The 22,559-nt window shown below is 37.6% G+C and overlaps 1 protein-coding gene and 1 pseudogene across 1 annotated transcript; one reads left to right on the plus strand and one right to left on the minus strand.

Moving 5' to 3' along the window:
* Positions 1-1,166: 1,166 nt before the first annotated feature.
* On the minus strand, positions 1,167-6,082 carry mmp9 (matrix metallopeptidase 9). Its single transcript, XM_026995530.2, has 13 exons — positions 5,773-6,082; positions 5,293-5,531; positions 4,707-4,855; positions 4,253-4,381; positions 3,879-4,052; positions 3,606-3,779; positions 3,272-3,445; positions 2,999-3,154; positions 2,596-2,800; positions 2,304-2,443; positions 2,070-2,220; positions 1,826-1,929; positions 1,167-1,670 (listed from the first exon to the last, which is right to left on the minus strand). Exons 1-13 carry the CDS (start codon positions 5,911-5,913, stop codon positions 1,561-1,563), a joined length of 2,046 nt encoding a protein of 681 aa, XP_026851331.1. The 5' UTR covers positions 5,914-6,082; the 3' UTR covers positions 1,167-1,560.
* A 6,945-nt stretch (positions 6,083-13,027) lies between these two features.
* Positions 13,028-20,869, plus strand: LOC113567495 (annotated as a pseudogene).
* Positions 20,870-22,559: the final 1,690 nt, after the last annotated feature.

Genomic DNA, 22,559 nt, shown 5'->3' on the forward strand with positions numbered 1-22,559 from the left:
GGAGATATTATCTTAAGACTGTTGAACCTCATAAACTAATCTCTGAACACATGCATTGGATAGTATCATGTTAAAATGAAGGAAAAAAATGTAAATCTTATGTACAAGCCAAGAAAATGCTGTATGTGAAATTAAAGAGAGCAAGGTCTAGGCCCAGTCGTAGACCTTCAAAAATGCCCTGACCTCGGGATGAAGATAACAATGTGCAGAAAACACAAGTCAGCAAGAAATTTAAAGAAACAGTGCTGTATTCCCAAGTAGTTCTGAGGATGGGGTGAGGGTAATATAATAATAAGAAAGGTAATGAACGGCACATAGCATCTCTTTAAGGGACAACAACAGGGATAAAAGGAGGTCAGTTCAGTCGTTGTTAATGGTCCAGACAAAGCTCACCTACTGTAATGCTTTTAATGGTGTCTAATAAAGTGATAGTGAAGATCAGTATCAACCTGGATACTTTCTTTCATTGTATGTGGTACCAGATTTTTTTTAGATGATGTTTTTCATGGTGTGACTTTCTTAACAATTATCATTTTGATTTGAATCTTTCTTAAGATTACTCTGGGGGATTCTACATATTTATAAATGATTATAGCCAGTTGACTACTAAACAGCAGTAGTTAATTTTAATTATGCAATGATTTGTAGAGATACTATATTCATGTTCCTCACATGGTTTAGTATATGGGTCACTAAACTGGCCCTGATTAAATTTTACAGTTTCTTTCTCATTTTGATTTTACATTTTCCTCATCCACCCTTTCCTAATGTCTTCCTTCTAATGAAATTACTTTCTCCAATGTATGTGATCCTCTAGGATATAAAAATTAATTAACTTTGTGATGTGTCCTGTGCACTGTTTGCTGTCTGTGCTGTGCTGTGCTGATGTCTGTTTGCTGATGTTTGTTCAATAAGTGAGTTGATATATCATGTGACTATGTAGGCTACTAAGATACTAAAACATACTGGTTATGTGATTTTGTAGTGCAGTAGTTGGGTAATTGTGCTCTTGGTGTAGCAGATATTGTGTATGGTTTTGAGTGATCAGTATAAGGATCAAAGATTTATATATCAAACATTTTTAGTCATAGTTCAAACTTAATTTGAAACACTAAACATTTTCACAAATTATGTGTGACACATAAAAAAGTTCACTTAATCATCCATGATGAAATACAAATTATTTTATTATTCATATGACAAAAAACTAATGATTTATACAAATAAATTAAACAACTGGGAAACATTCACATGTGCAAATTTTGGCTATAAGGCAATGAAAATACAAACACAAACATTTTCACATCATACATTAAATGATTATAACCTTATTTGATGAGTTATCTTTTGCTCCAGGCAAAAAAAAAAAATCTATTAATTACAGGGAAACAAGTTTGTCTGTTAATTTTACTTAAGTTAATGTTCAAATATACATTTTATTAACTGCACAATACTGTAACTTCTTATCTCAAAGACAAATACATATATATCTGGGACAGATTTGCAGTCCCAGTCAAATATACTGTCCTGTTGTAATATCTAATTCTAAAGGGCACAGATTCAGTAGTCAGAACAAGTCAGGAGGTCATATTTCACGTATCCAACTCTGTCCATCTGCCGTCTGCTGTTCATTCTCCAGTAGAACCTTTCTCGGCAGAAGTAGTAGTGCCCTGAAATTATATCAATAATCAATGAGTAGAAGCCTTCAGCCTTTAGTGACCAATAAAAAGAGTGACAGATTGTAAGTAATTCGGAGTCTGATATTTAATTATTGCTTGTGAAAAGGAGCACGTTGGCCAGACTATTTAACTGAAAAGAATCATACCCTTGTAGAGGAACACATCATGGGAATCCACTGGAACCCCACCAAAGACTTGATCAGTGAAGCGAGGGTATCCCTTATCTATCTGCTGAGTTGTCATATCCAGCCTAAGAGGACAAGGGGCATGAGTAAATAGGTTTATTTTTCTAGTCAACGTAAGAAAATGATAAAGCTGAAAACTGTGTTATTTTTGTTGATACTATTTGTTTGTAAATAGATTTTCTAAATATCTTTGGAAAGAGCTTACCTCCAGAAATTTTCCCCACTAAAGAGGAGCACCTTGCTTTTTCCTTTTTGCACGGCTCCCTCCACATTCTGCACGTTGCTAGGCAAGCCAAGTTTCTGGATTTTTCGTGGCCCTATAACTTTCTTTCCACTATGCACCCAGAACTGAGTGTCTAAGGATAAGAGACAAATAGAAGCTGTGAATTTGAATCTTGCAATTATGCGTTTATAACAAATTATCTGACAGACCTTTTACCTGCAAAGAAGTAAATATTTTTGGAAAATTTGTCCTCAAAAGCAGTGTCAATCTTGGCTGGCAGTGCAGGCCATCTCTCAGAGACCAGGAAAGGGCCTTTGTGTTTCTTGTCAGCATTATTTGATGACTGCCAGTAGTACCTAAAAATGAAGTTATTTGTTTTGTTACGATATAATTGATTAATTTTTAGTGACTAAAGATTAGGCATTAGGAACACTTCATATACATTTGCAACTGTACCCAAACTCAGCAACTATTGTACATTAGTAATATACAAGCTACTTGTACTTACCCATCTTTGAAGAAATGAAGAACTCCCTGGATCTCAGTGATTGTGTCAAATTTGTCCACTTGGCATGCATCCACTGAGGGGTCCACAGGTGTAATCACAGGGTCAGTGGGCTCTGGTATTTGTTCTGTTGGTTCAGGAGTAAAAACTGGGGAAGATGTAGTGGTTGTGGACTTGGGAGGAGTGGGATCGGGGCCCGTTTTGGGTCCTGCATGGGGCAAAAGAGGTAAATATTTAATACGTAAACATGGCTCTTCATTATCTTAAGATTTTTGCAATTCTCAAAAATTTTTTTTTTATAAAAATATAACATTTTCTCCTTGATGTGATCTCCTTTAAATCTAAAATGAAGTCATAATACATTTACATATCTTATTAATCAATAATCCTGACTCTGATATCATACCATAAAGATACTGGATGCCTTCAATATCATCTTGATTCAGAGAGAAGTCTGCTTCATATTTGTACATGGGAAACATCAAGGCATCCTGAATGTTGGAGTGATCCAGACCAAGAGCATGTCCAAACTCATGGGCTGCCACCAAGAACAGACTGTATCCTGTAAGATAATGGGGATACAAATAATGGGTACACACAGGTATACAATATTTGTACCCAACTATGTAAGCTGTACTGTCAAGAGGTTAAAAAAAGTGGCAAAGACCAATGTAATTACCCTGATCTGGGCAAAATCCCCACTTTTTGTCTGTGTCAAAGTTGCTGGTTGTAGCACACCACAGTTTTCCATCATTGCGGCCATCACTTGTGCAGGAAGTATATGTGTTCCCCATGAAGTTGAAAGGGAACCGACATGGCTCACCCTCAGAGTTTCCACCAATCACAGCAGTATCTGTGGGCAATGATACTCTGAACATCAGCTGGATGCTGGAGCCATTGCTTTGAGAAAGTTTACTTAATATATGATTGATTAAGCTGATTTGGCATGTCTGATGCATACAGATCTGAATTAAAGAAATGGCACTGGTACTGAAAGGATTAAAGGCCCTCACCTCGGGTAGGACAGAATCCATATTTTTTGTCGGTGTCAAAGTTGGCAGTAGTAGCGCACCAGCGATACCCATCAGTGCGTCCTACAGTGGTGCAGCTGTTATATGTTTCCCCATCAAACACGAAAGGGAACACACATTCTGCACCATCACTGTTCCCATCGAATGTGAACAAAACTGTGGAGACAGACAGACAAGCTCAGTAACTTCACCTATCTAATGTACACTTAAAAGAGTGCTTCAGATCTTTGTAGCACGGAAGGACAGTGAACTTACGCTCACTAGGACAGAAACCAAATTTCTTGTCTTTGTCATAGTTGGCAGTGGTGGCACACCATGGCAGGCCATCAGTGCGGCCTTCAGTGATGCAGGTGGAGTAGGACTTCCCATCAAACCAGAAAGGGAAGTGACACATGGCTCCCTCTGCATTGCCATAATGAGTCTTAACAGCTGAAAGAAAAATATGAACCATGTTAACATGAAACTTGTCAATTTTACAGTTCTGTGCATATATTCATATATAATCAAACCTCTAGAGGGAGCAGTTACTCTAGCTTTTGCCATTTCTGCAATGCATGCTGCATGACCACCATGGCATAACTTAATTGCTTTTGAAAGTAAGAGAGAAAATACTCATGAGTCACTCTTACCTGGTCCTTTGCCAAGGGTCCAGTATTCATCATCATCAAAGTGGGCATCCCCCTGGATCCCCTCGCCTGGGGGATAAGCATGAGCCAGCAGACCGTCTTTCCCATCAAATGGATAGGGGTCTCCATGATCTGGAAGAGACACACCTAATTTTAACAATTTTTCTTAAAGTATTCCAGGTATCATGCCATCACAGGACTACCTATCTAGTCCAGGGCAAATAGGGAATCTGCATGCATTCAAAGCTAAAGGGTGCTTGACTGTATACCCATCAAAAATGAATTTGCTCCTGTACTATATAGATGGTCTAAACATTTTAAACTGTAAAATTTAAAGTGTACAGATCAATTGGAATGGGACACATTTGGACAAGAAATCAGAAGGACCCGTTTGGAAAAGAGGTATGAGTTTTGGGTATTTGTTAGAAATATTCACCTTGTTATGATCATAACTCACCTGCTTTTCCAAATGAGATCATGATGTCAGCGGTGCCTTCATAGAGACGGGTAAAAGTTAGAGGGGTCACATCACTCCATACCTTGAAGGCTCTAGCAAAGGCATCATCGATAAGGGAAGCTCCCATGTCTGGAGAGTAATTCAGAATCCTACACAGAAAAACAGTACAGACAAAACAGCTCATGGTTTGCCTTTGTATTGCCTTTAACTGAAAACTGCTGATGTGGGGGATGATGCTGTGAGCGCTCATTTCATATCTTTCTTAGAATAACTCTCTTCTGCAACTACTGGCCTCACATCACAATATTCTTCTTGCAGCAATGAAAAGACAATAGTGAACAATACTGGTTTACTCATGGTCTGCTATTACTTTTTAAAACATCACTGTTGCTGTTCATAAATGATAGTTTATGGTTACAGGTGTCAGTGACTAAGTAGAAACTTCCTCCAACCGCAGAACATGTCCAAGTAATGAAATATGAGTTTTCAAATTTTGATACCAAGTGGAAAAACACAAAAAATGTTGGCACTAAAAATATATTCATAAATAAAACTTAAAAAACCCTAGGCATAAAACTGTTCTTACCTGTATGTAACATCATTGTGATCCCACTTTAGGTCTCCTGCGAAGGTCTGGAAGTTGCGGATGTCGGGTACCCCGCAGCGAGGCTGCTTCATGGCACTGATTGTGGCTTGATCCAGCGTCCCAGTCTCCTCCAAACCGAATTGTCTCTGCAGCCTCTTCAGAGCTTTGGAGGTGGATACTACTGACTGCAGTCCACTTTTATCCTGAGTCTCCATATAACCATAGCGCTTCAGGTAGTCCTGGAGACAGAAAACAAGAAGTTAAATAGGCTCTGGTAGTTTGGAGTGTGCTGTAGTGGATAACACTGAACCTGTGCATAGTGTGGACATAAGCATAGATTAATGTTAATGGATTTTATTTCATAGAATCCACCTTTACACGAGATAAAAATAATAAATGAGCAACAACATGTTTATGATGAGCTGGGAGGTGTTCAGAAAAAAATGGCAAAACACATGAAAGAAGATGAAAAATACTTACTTTAGCCAACTCTGTGTCTGTCATGTTTCTGATTACATCCCCAGGGAAGGTCACAGAGACAAAACCTTTTGCAATTGCTCGGCACCATACACTTAAAGCACAGGTCCCAAGGACCACAAGGGCTACCACACTAGTTCTCATAGTGAGAACTTTAAAAGACTCAAAAACTTTAAAACTGCTGCTCTGTGAAGATCTATGCAATCTCCTTGTGAAGCTGCTGTACTATCAGGCAAGAAGCTATAGCAGTATTTTCTTCAGGCCTTTTCTTTTGGCTGTTCTTGCTTCTTGCTCTTTGTCTTGTCTACCCTTGGGTTTCTGCTGCCTTCATTTATAGCCCAAAAAAGGATTAGATCACTTTGCCTCGCCCCCTATCTGTCATTTACTTTAGCCCTCCCACATACAGTGGAGTGTGTGTGTGGGGGGGTGTTTGTGAGTGTGTGAGAGAGAGAGAGAGAGAGAGAGAGAGAGAGAGAGACAGATAGAAAGAGAGAAAGAGACACAGAAAGAGAGATAGAGAGGGAGAGAGAGATAGAGAGAGGAAGAGAGATAGAGAGAATGTGAATCTGTTTGTGTGTTTTAAACATTCTTCCATTTATAGCAAGAATGGGGAATTCGATAGAATGCATTCATACATTACAATATTGTTTTACAGCTTTTTTAATGATCAATCAAACATTAACTCTATCATTGGACAATAAGGTAGTCATTATTATCTTTGTAAGTTCTAATTCTAATAAATAATGTGCAGATTCAAATTTTTATTAATAACAAGTATTACATATATGGGAGGAATTGTGAACATGACAAAAATGTATCAACACAACAAAAAACTTGGGAAAACATGTGGGAGGCAATAAACCCTATTGAAAAATCAAACAAACAAACAAACAAAAAAACCAAAACGGACATTCAGCAATATGGTATAGTTCTCTAAAATGAATAAAGAAACTCACAGCATCTTAGTCATTGGTGTTCAGGACAATTACCACAGAACCTTCTGGCTTTGATTGTGAAACCCAGTATTTTCTTGTCTCACTATTTTTCTCAGACATGTTTTGGCCTGGCAGGTAGTTATAGGAAACTATATCAGCATACCTGTATAACATAATCCACATTTCCCCCATTCTGAATATATGTAAACTGTGAACCAGTGTTTTGGAATATGTTCAGGAGTTGTAGTGAAATTCTGAAATATGCACATATTCTAGTCGCATACTGAATGGCATACTGTGAATGATCCTTGTTTCAGTTTAACAATGAACAGTAGTGGGTGACTCTTGAAACTGCTCACTGCAGTATCAAATGAAGATGCAATTTACTAGAACATATTTACAGAAATATATTAGAAAGATCCTTTTCCACACTAGAATTTATTCTTTTTCTCTTGTAAATGACATGGATTAAAAACAAAGACTTTATTACATATCACAATATAGACATTATAACTATAACATGAAAAATCCACTTCTACTAATGCTAATTCTGTTACTCACTGGATCACCAACAGATCTAGAGCAACTTTATGGATAAAATAAATAAATAAATAAATAATAAATAAATAATAATATAAAAAATTAAATAAATATATATATATATATATATATATATATATATATTAGTATTCTCCAGCCACATGTTCCCTTACAATTGATGTAACATCCAGCAGTGTCACACTATACTGCTTATTTCATAATCATCCTCCACTGCGGTTATTTTTCATAAAAAAAAAAGAAAAGAAAACATACAAAAAACCCCACTCATCCCAAATTTCATCTCTAAGTATTAGTCACAAAATTTAGCTTTAATATAGACTCAGATTTTGCAATGGGAACAAATTTTGATATACTGAAGTACCCAAACTATAGATGTAAATACCTGATGTAAACTTTTTAATAGTGGGCATCTGATACATACAACAAGGAAATGTATGTCTTTTAAACAGCATGCCAGTTTAATTATTCTAATGACTAGATATTTGATATATATTATACCAGCTTGTTAACAGGATTGTTACACTTTGCTTAGATTTGCCACTTAAATGGAGATTTGACAGATCAGGAAATAAAACAGTTGCCAACAAGCTCTGAATCATTTTGTCAGTCCCTATTGCCTCCAGCTATGTGGATGGCTACATAATATGCCCCTACATGCTATAATTATGTGTGCTTTGTACTACACCTATAACTGTAACACTGTACCAATCTATACATGGCTGATGGCGTAAGCACAGGAAGCTATACTGAAGACAGATGTGGTAAGTCTGAATGTGATGTTGGTGTGCGTGTGTGTTTATTCAGAGGAAGAAGGGTGACAGGCTCTTGCTGTAGTAATGCTGTGAAACGGGATGTTGACTAAGATGTTGCCACCACATTCAAACCTAAATAAGACAAAAATTACCAAACTGGGACTTTTTCCTCCATTTGCACAAATGTAACTACATAAACCAGATCTCTACATCCTGTTTATTGCTATCCCTTTCCAGGCATCTGTAGTAACTGAGTCTGTGCCAGATTGAACAGGATCAGATTTCCAGTCATCCAAACTAAAACCCATATTAAGGAGGTTTTTGTATATCATTTAATACAGAGGAATTCTCACCAGATCCTAGGGAGTCACTCATTTGCATTTTGTTCAGATATACTAACCTAAACTGAGTGTAATCTGATATATTGAATTAGGCATATCATAGAAGTGGAAATACTAACTATATGGTGTTCTGGAACTGACACTCAGAAGTAATGTTGTAGCAGATGGCAGGAAAGTAATATACTGTAACACTGAAAATGTCATTTGACTGTTAATAAGCATGAAAAGTTTTATTGTGATGTTTTAGGATTTGTTTCATCACTATTAGGTATTTTGCACACAAGAAGTCCCTTGGGGATCCAAACAATTTTAATAATGGTGCAACTGCACAATCTGTCTTCAGCTTTAATTTTACATTTCCCTCAAAGCTGGAATTCTAACAAGGAAACTATATGATGTCTGTTAAATATCTATGCATGATGCTGTGTGTTAAAGGTGTTATACATTGTGTGTTGGGTTACAGATACTAATTTAGGGGAAAACACACTTCACCAATTAAGACACAAGGGCGTGAATCTGTACATGTGTAACTTCTGCTGATGTTTATCAATTTTAAAATTGCTATTTTGGCTTTCAGGTGGAAACTTAGTTCTCAACAGAAGTATACATATAAATATGCTTTCAACACAACACCCTATTCAAGTCAGTGTCAAACGTTTTACAACACAAAGACATTTTGGTTTTAACAAGTGTAACAACAATGTGCACACCATTTCATAGGCCACATCCAGACACCGACAAAAGTGATTAAAAACCTTTGTTTTATGACTCACCAAACTGAGCTAGAGGTTTGGCATTGTTATTGTGGGAAGAATGTGACGTCAGTAGATAAATCACAATGTTTGTAAACAAGACCTTTATATGTACCATTTGGCATATGAAACGTTTTTTTATTTAATGCTGATTAAAGTTGATTTATAAATTAGTTCGTATATTTCATCATAAGCCATCGTATACTAACAATGCTGATTTTGTAACTTGATCATTTAAGCACAACCATACTGTACATGTTGTGTTCTATTTTTACCTTTCACATTTCCAAATCCGAAAGAAAATATTAAAAAAAACCAAAACAAAACATCTGTTGTTGTTTAAGCACGGCGTCATCTATTTAACGAACATGGTTCTGAGTCTGCTTCTCACGTCACATTGGTTTTGCTGCCCAGCTACGAACGCCGGCACAACGCCAAAGAAAGCATCCACAGCTGTAAACAGATCACATCTTTTAGTGGCAGTAAAACCGCCCCCTCACTTGGCAGCAGCGTTTCACATGTCGTATGTTACCAGAGGGGAGTAAACTGGACTGAAACGGGCATTCGGTCGACCGCACTGTTAATGATATAAACTCCATGGGCTTTTTTCCCTTTTGCTTGCAGCACGAAGGCGCCGCGTGATTGCCTTCACCCCGCCGCTGCTCACCCCACTTCAGATCAGACGTTTCGGGTGAGGCTGCGAGAGCCAAACATATCGTTCGCAGCTGATCTCTTTTACAAGTTGTTGATTGCTGCATTAAATGAGTAAGCTTTAAATGCTGCAGGCAGAGAAGCCTGGCAGTAAAAGGAACAGAAACAACACTAGAAACTGCCCGGCCCTTCTCTCCCAGTCCAGCACCACTCAAACTGTGAACCGACTTTTGGCTTCGGCACTCAGAGAGCTGTGTGAATTTTATAGCAAAATAATACTCACATAAGACTTGCATTTGGCACATGAGCTTGATATTATGAAATGGCTGCAAAACCAAATTAAAATGCAAAATGCATTTCACAAGAATTTGAATTGGCCATTAGGATATATAAGAGAAGTGTGTCTAGACCCTTATTTTGAGCCCTAATGCTATTTCTGTATTCTTTTCCTATGTCTCAAAATGAAAAATATATACACTAAGCTAGTATGCAAATAGTATGCAATTTATTATGCAGAACAGGATGTGGTATAGTATATTTCTTTCATTTATGTTCAACAGCAGACATCTTATAGTGGATTACTTGCATTTCCAGTTGGAACATTCCTTATTTTGTACATCTGCGGTATTGTGTGTAAAAATGATTGTAGTGTTTGACACTGAAACTAGACCAAGTTAAGACCAAGACCAACACAGGTACATGACTATGATGAGATGGGGTGAATCTGAGACGTCAAGACCAGAAAAAAATTCAAGTTAAATTAAAATCCTTGAATATAAATTCAACTTAGATCTTTAGATCCTCAGCTTAGTGAGATTAGTCAAATCAGAGCATTTATTACAGTAGAGTGACATAGCAATACTAATGTATGGCAGAATTCTTATGAGAGAAGTTGTGATTCATATGCTAAATAGTCAACGGATAAAAATATATTTGTATCATTATTTTACAGCAGAAACTCAGTGTCCTAAATGGAAGCTACAGCCATGGTCATACCAATAACAACATGCTAATTTATTTTTAAAAGTCCTACTATTTTTGTGCATGTATGAGATACTCTATGACACTAGCTGGTCTCAGAAAGAAATGATAAGTGGTCAAGACCAACTCAAAACAGAGTAAAAAAGTGCCTGAATATGAAACAAAAGTGCAAACATTAATAAGTCATCAAGTAAAAAAAACTTAATGAAAAGTGTTACTAAACATGGTCATTGAGCATCATATCATAATCTATATTTAAATGACAACAAATCTATATTGCTTGACGCATGGCCAAGAGGGTGTTGGGAGATTTTTCTGAACAACAGCCATATAAATGAGAATACTTTGATACAGGGCTATTTTTTCCTGACTTCACACTTACCGTATGACTAGTGGTCAGAAATGCATACCCGCAGCTTCCTTTGAATGGCTATCTCAGCTGTGTGGTTTGCATGAGTGGGCCTGTATGTAACCAGCATGTAGAAAATTGCTGAATATCTGACAACAGGGTTGTAATCAACTGCAACCTTCAGCATGGCAGGGGTGCATGTGTGTAGTCAACTTCTACCAGGAACCTAAGAGTGATGATTTCCAGCATTCTGTTGAATAAATAGTAGCATGAATGACAGGCTCGCTCGCTCGCGCGCTCTCTCTCTCTCTCTCTCTCTCTCTCTCTCTCTCTCTCTCTCTCTCTCTCTCTCTCTCTCTCTATATGTGTGTGTGTGTGTGTGATTAGAAAAAACTGGAGAATTATGCACATTCATTGTCACAAATGTGCTCATTTACAAACATAACTGGAAGCAGATGTGAGAAATCCTTGCTGTTTTTTAATGTGTCATAAACCTTAGAGTGTAGAAAAAGGAGTATAGTGGTTCTGTTATGTCAGTGATTCCTGTACAGAAATGTGGAAATTTTGATAGAGGATATGACATCACCAAGTGTGTTCTGTTCTTTTCTACATCACTTTCCTGTCACAACAAATTGAACAGATCATGTGGGTAACAATTAAATAAATATCATACATTATCTTTAAAAGCCAAATGTGTAGGAATGCATAAGTAGCCTAAATAAAACTAAAACTAAAATAAAACTGCTGTGTCTGATGACACTGGAAAAATGAGTCAAAGATCTTGAGTTGGTGGCCCTCAAATGACTACACAGTCTGGCCAGAAAGAGGTTCTGCTAAATCTTTTCATAGAGCAACCAAATGCATATATTCATATATGTGCGTTGTGTGTGTATTTGGTGTGCGCATGTGTGTGTATGGTGTATGGTGCATGTGAATGTAGGTGTCTGCATATTTCTGCAAACATCAAGCCAAATGTAATGCTTTCCTCTTTGATTAATAAAAAAAAAAACAAAAAAAACATCTCTATGAAGGTCAGAATTGTGCATACCTGCATTGAGCCGCTGCTGTAGCTGGCAAACTTGGTGGAGTTCATATGGATGTGTTCTGGGCACATTGTTAATTCACACTGGGTCACATTGTTAATGGTTAGGGCCTCTCTGTCCTTCTGCTTATTCTAAGGAGTCACTTAGATGTTATATAATATTCTTAGGGAAGTTGCAGATTAAAACTTCTCCAAAAGCACTATAGTATTGTGTAACTTGTTGGTTAATTCTGTGAAAATGTGGTAAGAAACATATGTACTCCTGTAGAAGCATAAGATCCATGTTGTCCAACTTCATTCATCTATGGTTTTGTTCCAGTAACTCACTTACCATCAAATTGTCCTGGTTCCTCAACATTCAACGCATACCTTGTTAATCCAGGCAACATCTGAGCAGGCATGACTCTTTTTTGTGCACTCATGTTTCAGAAGTAAGTGAACTGTAGCATTAGGAGTCCTTCCCCAGGACTCTTTTTGGCATTTGTACTGATTTGCCTGACACAAGGATCAAACCCAGGTCAGTTGAGACAGATTGTGGAAGGTTAATATCAAGGTTGTCCCAGTTGTGATAGGAGGACTTGGGTCTGTGACCCCTAAAATGGATGAGTGACTCCAACAGATCCCAGGAATGACAACATTACTCTCAATCCAGAAGAGCGCAATCTCACCGACAGCAAAAATACTATGCTGCTAATTAGGAGAAGAGAAAAAATACATATATAAAATAATGAAACTTTAACAGTAGAATCAACAGCAGTTCTGAGTAGGGATCCAGACATTTCTGTAAAAAAAAAAAAAGAAACAAGAAAAAAAAAAAAAACTAATGTAAGTGCAAAACCACAGAGTAACCCAAAGCCAAAGGAAATAAGTCTGGTTACCCATCTGCTTGCCAGGATGAGGAATAGAAAGTCCCCAAGAAGCAGTTTGGCTCTCAGACTGGCTGAAAGGCCAGAGCCTGCAGCCTGTCTCACCTCTGCCTTCAGCCACTTCCACACGGCCTTGGTGACAGGTACTAGCTGCACACAACTTTCAGCATGATCAGTTGTAGAAGGTAGAGAAACCCTGAAAAACACACCAGAGAGCTTTCAACAAGAATGTTTAAAAGCAATTATGGATGGTGGAGACAGACATAGAAATAGCATTGAAACAAAGGTGGTTAGCAGTAAACACTTGCAGCCAAAAAAAAAACCAGTCCAAATGAATGAAAGGTTTTGTGGCTTTGTGCACTAGACAATCAAGAGTAGGGAAGGGACTCAGTGAGGATGCTTCGAGATGGGATGGGGAAAGTGTTGTGGTTTGTCACCCAGTGCCACAGAGCAAAGCATAGAGTGCTGATGATACCACAGGCTTTAATTACTAAGGACATAATTACTGTTTATTTAACATGGTGGTGCACACAGCACTATGCGTCCAGATCATGTTTTTGACTGTAGTTTTTTCTGGGTCAGCACAGTCTGAGACAGAAATACAGATCTTCCTTTGATACCCTATAAAACTATAATAAAAACAAAGAAAGTACGTGTAAGTAATATCAGCTAGTAGTGTGTAAGTAAGATCATCCACAAGTGTGTAAGATCAGCCAGCAGTGTGTATGTAATATCAGCCAGTAGTGTATAAGTAAGATCAACCTGCAGTGTGTAATATCAGCCAGTAATGTATGTGTAAGATCAGCCAGTAGTGAGCACTATATAAAAGTAAATAAATGGCCCAGTAATTACCTAGTATTTGCCCAGTAATCCATACAGAGCTCTACACTACCCTATAGTCAAGTTTTTAAAGTCATTAATAAAAGCCTGACTTTGAAGTCATATGTAAGCACTTGATACTTGTCTGGTGTAAATAAAATCCTATCACAAGAAATGTATGTTTAACATAAACTATGGCCTAAATGGCTGGGAGAATATCCAGGTGCTTTGAAACATGAAGCAGTCGTCCGGTGGAATTTCTCAGGTATGACACATCACACCTACATCAACAACAGCATTTGCTCACATGGACTCATCTTTGTGTAGTGACGATTTCCTACATCCCATTCATTACAACTTTGAAAATGTGACATGCCAAGCAGTTAGTCATCATTTTCTAGACCCAGAGCACAGTAGCACTACACAATTTTAATTAATCAGCTAATTATCAGTTTGCTTTAGCTGAGTCATCTTGGTTGTGGAAGTGCAGGGAAAGCAGTATGTTGTGGACCTTCAGCAGTGGAATTGCCTAAAATTGCTCTCCAGTGCCTTCAAATCATTCAAGTCCTTGTTTGGATTTATTCATGTACCACAGTGTATATATACACATCATACATATTACATGTAGACTTCGCTAATCAATATATGATGAGTAAATCTGAGTCCAAGCCCTCATCACCTCCATTTGCTTCCAAAAGAAATAAATACCTTTTGGAGAACATGTGGGGAATACACACACACACACACACACACACACACACACACACACACACACACACACACACACACACACACACACACACACACCCTTTCCACCATCTCTGCTCTGTGGCTCCTCAAAAAACCCCTTCACAATGGACTGAAAAACAAACATTTATATGGCAAACTCCTGCTTTAGAAGGGGAACTAGGGAGCAGGGAAATTCCTGCCAGATCTAGACAGAGGTGAGTAAGGGTCCAAAATCAGCTCAGTCAGCCGTGTAAACAAGCCTAGACTCAATGAAGTGAGCAATCAGCATTTGAATGTGCAGTTGTCTGTGTGTGTTTCTCTTTGGGGGTGGGTGGAATGCATGTTTTTGTGTGTGTGTGTGTGTGTGTGTGTGTGTGTGTGTGTGTGTGTGTGTGTGTGTGTGTGTGTGTGTGTGTGTGTGTGTGTGTGTGTGTGTGTGTGCGTGTGTGTGTTTCTTTGGAGAGGGTGGTATGTGTGTATGTGAGCATGTGTGCATTTGAAGGCAGGGCACATAGTCTTGTATTCACTACTTTGAAAACAGGCTTTTTAACTGAAATGCAGCAACAGCCGAGCAGCTGTTCCACAGATACTCATGTCGCCACAGGCCACTAAGCAGTTAGACAGACCTTGTTTCCCTACTGCTCATCTCTACTACGTATACTTACATAGACAATAAAAGTACATTCCTAGCCTAAGAGAGTATCATTAGTACAGTATTGAGTTGGAGCTCTGGATGTCAGCAAATCTTTGGATATCCATGAGCAGCAAGGTGGCTTGGTAGCTACCATGTTTGCCCCTCAGTGCTAGGGTCTCAGGTTTGTGTCACTATCTGGATGGGGTTTCCATCTTCTCCCTGTATCTCTAGTTTCTTCCCAAAGTCCAAAAATGTAGGTTAGGTCAATTGGTTACTTTAAATTGTCCTGTTGTGAATGAGAATGCGAATGTGTGAATGTGTAAGCATGCCCCTGATGGGTGGTGCTGTTTTGTGTGTTTTCCTCCCTCCCTTTCCTGGTGCCCAGTGCAGGCCCTGAGGGCTGTAGTTTCTGAACGAGAGTATTCTCTATGTGATTGGCTGCTGCCTCTCACTAGTGTATCCTTTAAAACAGAATGCTGATTGTAAAGTGTCACTGGGTATGAGAAATGTACTATAAGAGAAATGTACTATAAGTGTAACTAATAATCAGTTCAAATGTATATTAAGAATGACAGGCTAAAGTGTCCCTTACATTTTGCTTTTGGGATAGGCACTTTGGAAGCCAAGAGAACAACTATAGTTTTGACAAACAACTTTCATTTAATATTTCTAAATTATTTATGGACATGTATAAGGTTTATAAACATTTTATAGTACTCACCAATCACATTCAAATACCAGTAAAAGTGTCTTTAAATACTTTATTGAAAAAGTATTACCTTTTTTCTTTAAGGCTAGTGAAAAAGAAAAAAAAAAGATTATTATTATTGATTTGGAATTACAATGCTGGAGAGAAAAACTCAGCACATATTGCATTAATATGTTAACCTCTTCCAATACAGCTTTTGTTTCCATTTATTGAATGTTGGCCTTTTATAATTTTGGATTTCATGTGTAATATACGTTCATCCAGTAGAGGGAACTATGTCCATTAAATATGACTATTACATTACTGTTTGAAAAATGATATTCATGTATAAAAATCACACAGAACTAAACACAGATTTTAAAAAATAGATTTCTTTATGTTTGTGCCAAGGCATAGTTTATAGGATTATGCCTAGTTATCAGTTTTGTCTGTGTGTGTTTTTGTGTGCTTGCGTGTGTTGGGTCTAATGACACACTGATTATAGCAACACTTTACTTCACTGGAACCAGACACTGCAATCATTATCTTGGAAGCAAGTTGTTTCACTAGAATACCGCAACACACACTGCATTACAAGCATGTCATCCTGACAATAATGTCAACACCAATAACTAAGTAGTAAATTAATGGAAAACTTACTTCCCTTCCTGTTTATCAATAGCCCAGCTGTTGCTATGCACTATTTGTTCTAGCCATGTTCTAGCCCTTCATCAGTGATCATTTTCTTGTGGAAGGATGTGTATGACCACTCAAACCCCAGCAGTGACACTGACATGTGAAAGTTCCAGTAACTCTGTTGACCCTGGTTAACTTATTCCAGGTTAATATCCACGACTATGTCACTATCATGACAATGTTAATGCCATGCTGAGAATGCTCAGCCTGAAGTGGTCCTGAGGTTGGAAACTGGTATATGAAGAATAGGACAGAGGTGAAGAAGAGTGCATGCCCCAAGGTGGATTACAGTTTGTAATTGTACCCTTCTAAGCCACACCTATATGAAACTGCACCTATTGGTGCAAGTTAGATGAATTAGGCTAGTAAGTATATGTCACTTTTTCAACATTGCGCCTTTCAGGATGAATCAGGCCATCAGTGCATTCATTTTACAGTCCATTTATGTAAGAAAAAGATGGGGTTTGAGAGGGGCTCAGGTGGGGGAGAATGGCCTCAGACTTTTTACATTGCCCCAGGGTATCATTTCTGGGTATCATTAACCTGTCGATCATGACTAACCTTTGCTATAACCAAGGCTGATGCATTTCACAACAGTCTTGCAGAATTGCAGTCTGGTACTCTCCCTGACGTTTTCTGCATCAATATCAATCAAAGTCAGTGTCTTCATTTTTATTTCTAATTTTGATTCTTTTACTTTTCAGCTAAATGTTTTTGCCAATAGTATCTGAAAAGAAATCAGATCAACAGACAGAACAGGGCAATACAACATATGGCATTTGGCATACTGCAGTCCAATATTCAATGTAGTTTGATGCAAGATACAAAAACCATGAGTATAGGAGGTAAATCAAATGGAACATACAGAACATTTTTTTGCATAATAGTATACTGAGTGTTGTTGAACTGGTGTAACAGGTAATACGTTGAACAGTGATATGAAAAAGATAGTAGCACCTAGCCACTAGCAGTCTAGTACATGCGTAGCTTAAAATGTTGCTTCCTTTTTTGGCTGTAGGCACATCTGATACTGTCATTTTCAATTTGTGGGGCTCATCACTGGACATCAGGTACTGTTTTAGAAGATATTCTAATTCTGTGTGCGTCAATAGGGAAAGGCAGTCTATGGTCTAGGTTGTCAAAATCTTCACACTTTCATTCAATTTCTTTGTTGAGCCTGGGTAAGGTAACTGAGAAACCTTTCTTTTGTACAAGAATGACCGAATGACATGGCACTGAAATTATATCTGGTTGTTGGATCACGGGTGGAAGCCTGGGACTTGTGTGGTGCTCACAGCCCACCATGTGGCCTGCCTGTCCTGGGCTGTGGGCCTGTCATAGCAGGCTGTGGTTTTGTTTGAGAGAGTATTCTGTTATACTTTCATCTATATGCCTTATCACATAGACAACTGCTCTGCAATCCATGGATAAAACAGAAAAGGAAATCCACACTACCCTTGTTGTTGTCTGATGAGAACTACATTTAAAATCTCTGTAGACACAGATTATCTCTGCTCAGCAAATTTTCTACTCATTCATTTTCTACTTATCTTAAATATGCTATATGAGGCTGATTCCTGTTATATATTCAATGACTGCTTGTTGTTAAAGTAAGTAGTTAGCTCTCTTGGGTCCAGAGTTACTTATTGTTGTAGTAGTTAATACATATAGTAGTTATTATATATTCTATTAAAGTATATTCTATTTTAATATAGTATTACAATATCATTTTAATGTTACAAGGAACATTTTAGCTCTTAGAAGCTATAGCCACTAGCAAACCAGCAGTTGTGCTCAGTTCCTTTTCTAAGGTCAACCTCAGTATAAGTGTTCAGTATGAAAACCCTGGATTACTAAGAAGAGCACAAGATCCCAGACTGCTGTGCTTCCCCTCAAATTGTCCATGCTGTGCGTCAATGCTGGGGAGAGAGGCAGCATGCTGGAGACTAGAAGAGGTTTACTATGGGTGAATATGCAGGAATTTATATTTGTATTTGCTATTCCTTTACATCTAAAATCTGGGATCTTGACTATTTGTTTGTTGTCTTTTCAGGGCATAATAACATATGATTTTGGTTTAAGTATAGAAAACTTATGTCACCTCTTATGTACCAAAACTGAAAGAATGAAAATTGTAAGCATAATAATGTGTAAGTTAAATTCTAGAATTATTCATTAAATCTGAACTTTGTACTTAATGTTACATATTCTTAATGAAGTTGGAAAAAAAATGGAAATCTGAATTCTAATATTATTTATTTGAGCTGTGGCAAATACATAAGACATATGCATAAATAATCAACTAATAAAGACATTTGCTAACATTCCTGAAAAATATAATGTTGGCTACAAATGACTGAATTTGAAAATTAAATAGCAGTAGCTCCCTCCATAGGATGCGGTGAAAAAAACAACACTAAGGGCAGTGGATGACCATTAATAAATGACTTCTGAATTCCATGATTTGACACCAGAAGCCTCAAGGAAAATTACCATATACTCATTACAGTGTAATGAGGTGTAATGTAATGTGCTGCCTGCAGTGTGTCTCCACCTGGAGCAGTCCACTTTCCTTCATGTCCAGTGACCCAGAACTGTGCTAGAGTAGGCCACCTCTCCATTATTGATGAGAGTAAATGCCTGCATTGGAAGTCATGGCAATTTTCATGCAGGGATGCTTTTCAGGAGGCTGCTCAGCATGGGCCAAAGCCTCTGATCTAGTTTAAAAAAAAACAAAACAAAAAACAAAAAAAAACAGGAATGGTGCATAAAGGGGCCAGGTCTGAGGAGGAACCCTTCTGGTCAGTGCATGTCCCAGATGAGCGCTGGCTAACTGAAGACTGTCCCCTGCAGCAGGGCACATTATTGCTGCAGTGAAAGCCACATGGTTTATTCATATGCTAGCAGCTAAATATTAGAATTTACAAGCATTCACACCTGAAAAGCAAAGGCAAGGGACTGGAAGCTTGTGTAGATCTTAATTTTAATCTATATTTTAGTCTTAATGTAATCTATAGTTTGAAGTAAAATCAAACTAATCCTTCAGTCCTAAATAATTCATTTGAAAAAAAAAAAAAGACTGTGAATCATAACATACATAAAGAAATGTGGCGGTAACATTAGTAATGCATTCTTTCTCATTTGTTTACTACATCCTGGTAGCCCAGCTAAGAAGATCTATGCATATGATGAAAAAAGCTAGAACAAAATTTGCGTTTGTTTCACGTACTAATGTGCTCCAACCTGAAGTTATGGTATTAACGGCATCACTGTGTTAATTAGATTTATCAAACAGTGTGCCTATATAATCTAAATCCCTGACATAGTGAGTTATTCTATCTTTATGAGATTAACATGCTTGGTGCTTTACAGTTTTTTTGTTCAGTAGGGGTATCATTCTTTCAGTCACCACAATATGGCACTAAAGAGAGGGATGTTATATTTTTTGCCTCTGGGAAAATCTCTATGAACATCTTTCTGGAGAAAACAGGTTACCAGCTAGGTATACATCATTTGTAGATACATTGATTGATTTGTGTGACTAATGCAGTGACTTTCAGAATATGATGAATTGCCATCAGTTTAAAACTATAATTATCTCTCAGTTATGTCCAGCTAAAAAATTCAGGATTTTGACTATTAGCCAAAATGGCCTTAGAGTTTAAGCAAGCCGAGTGATGTTTATGTTTCCAAACAAGAGAAGATTTAGTCGTTAGAGGTCAAATTGTCAACAGCTCAACCAGAAAGATTGTTCCCAAATATGTTATCTATCAGAAGAGAAGCTTCTTTGCCCAAGAGGCACATCCATACCTCAAATATTCTGAAAGAGAAAGACACTCCTTTATCCTCCTCCACTAGGCAGACTGTGTCTAAAGTACTGAATGCTCCCTCAGGAGTCACTCCTTCCATCCTCAACTGTCGCATCCTGAAAGTGGAGTACAGACTGAAGGTATGTGGTCATGATATGTGATAATAGCGTGAGGAAAGATGTACCGGTTGAGGGCAGTAGAAAAACATGCTTCCCCTGGTTCATTGAGAGTACTATAAAGCAAGGAATAGTTAGAATGTGAGAAAATACATACACTTAAATGGCAAGTGTCTATGCCCCTCCCAGTGATGGTTGGGATGATGGTGCATGAAGTGATTTCCTTAATCTACATTCCTTGAAACTGAGTTCATGTTCAGTTCTGCAGGTCATCCTTGATGTGTCCTTTCCCCAAAACCCAGACATTAAACTTCCACTGATTTTCCTCCCTACCTGTGATGGAGAGCTAGAGGCATGTCAACACCACAGACACAGTTAAACCAAATAAAGCAAACCAAAGGACCCCAATATTATGTATAAAAGCTACATATTTGCTTTATGCTGTGTGAGTATGCTTCATGCCAATATTATTGCAAGATTTATATTGGTAATACATTTCCTTTATTTACATTTGCTTTGTTATATGTGAAATCCAAAAACTATGCACTTAGGTATAAAGCTTTTTCCACCAGTCAGCAGAAGGATATTAATTAAATCCTAAAGTAACTTGCCTTCACTGGCTCAGAGCTACAGCTCCATCTGCTGCTGGAACAGCCCCTTTAATGCTGCAATTGCCATTATGCACAGCTTATAAAGATCACGTCACAGCTTAAACAGCCTAAGCACCTGCAAGACATATTATTTCAGTGTGTATAATGACCTTTTTGGGTTTTGTTATGTCCAAGTATAACTGTATTCTTTTATAATTGGTAAAAAAAAAAAAAAAAAAAAAAAAATCTTGCTTGAATTTTGAAGCACTAAAATCATATAACTAAATCTTTGACTGTTCATTTAAATATTCTAATAGTAAAATTATATTTTTTACAAGAAAGTATTGGCTGCATGGTCGATCATTTGGATATATTATGGCAGCTCATGTCTTGCATCACACATGGCTTTGTAAAGCACATTTATTTCCCTGACATGTGCCTCTAACCAACCCCATACAGTTTATGAACTGTTGAGAGTAGGTTCCATGAGATTTCAATTTTTTTCTGTCTGCTGTCACTACTGATGCGGTGCTATATCTAAATAGCAAGGCAAGCTATTTTGCTACAGCATTGTAGCATTCATTAGTTCATCAGTGATTACAACAATCCCTTTGCGACAGCCAATTTCTTAGGAAACCCCTCCCAAAGAAGCCAAACTATTATTTTCATAATCAATCATGCAGTGGAAGCACTGGCTTTAGTGTTCTTGATGAGTTAATATGTGCTGCACTCTCAGCTGCTGTCTGTACTCTGCTTCCCCCTCTTCCAATGGAATTATCTCAGTTGATTACACCCTAGGGAGGGAACAAGGTTCCACTGACATTTCCTAGTGGATATTAGGAGAAAGCCATTAAAATTGCATTAGGACACTGCTTTCTAGAACTTGATGCATAGAAGATCACAGTGGAGGGAGACTCTAATTCTCTACCTGCAGGGCAGCAGACTTGACAGCATGATGTCCAGTGAAGAGCAGAGCCTCTCCATGTAGTCCTTTTAAAGTGCAACCACAAAGACTTCGCCTCAAATTGTCCATGCTGTGCGTCAATGCTGGGGAGAGAGGCAGCATGCTGGAGACTAGAAGAGGTTTACTATGGGTGAATATGCAGGAATTTATATTTGTATTTGCTATTCCTTTACATCTGAGATCTGGGATCTTGACTATTTGTTTGTTGTCTTTTCAGGGCATAATAACATATGATTTTGGTTTAAGTATAGAAAACTTATGTCACCTCTTATGTACCAAAACTGAAAGAATGAAAATTGTAAGCATAATAATGTGTAAGTTCAATTCTAGAATTATTCATTAAATCTGAACTTTGTACTTAATGTTACATATTCTTAATGAAGTCGGAAAAAAAATGGAAATCTGAATTCTAATATTATTTATTTGAGCTGTGGCAAATACATAAGACATATGCATAAATAATCAACTAATAAAGACATTTGCTAACATTCCTGAAAAATATAATACATAATGTT

Source organism: Electrophorus electricus, chromosome 23, assembly GCF_013358815.1.
Source record: "Electrophorus electricus isolate fEleEle1 chromosome 23, fEleEle1.pri, whole genome shotgun sequence".
In the NCBI taxonomy this organism is placed as follows: Eukaryota; Metazoa; Chordata; class Actinopteri; order Gymnotiformes; family Gymnotidae; genus Electrophorus; species Electrophorus electricus.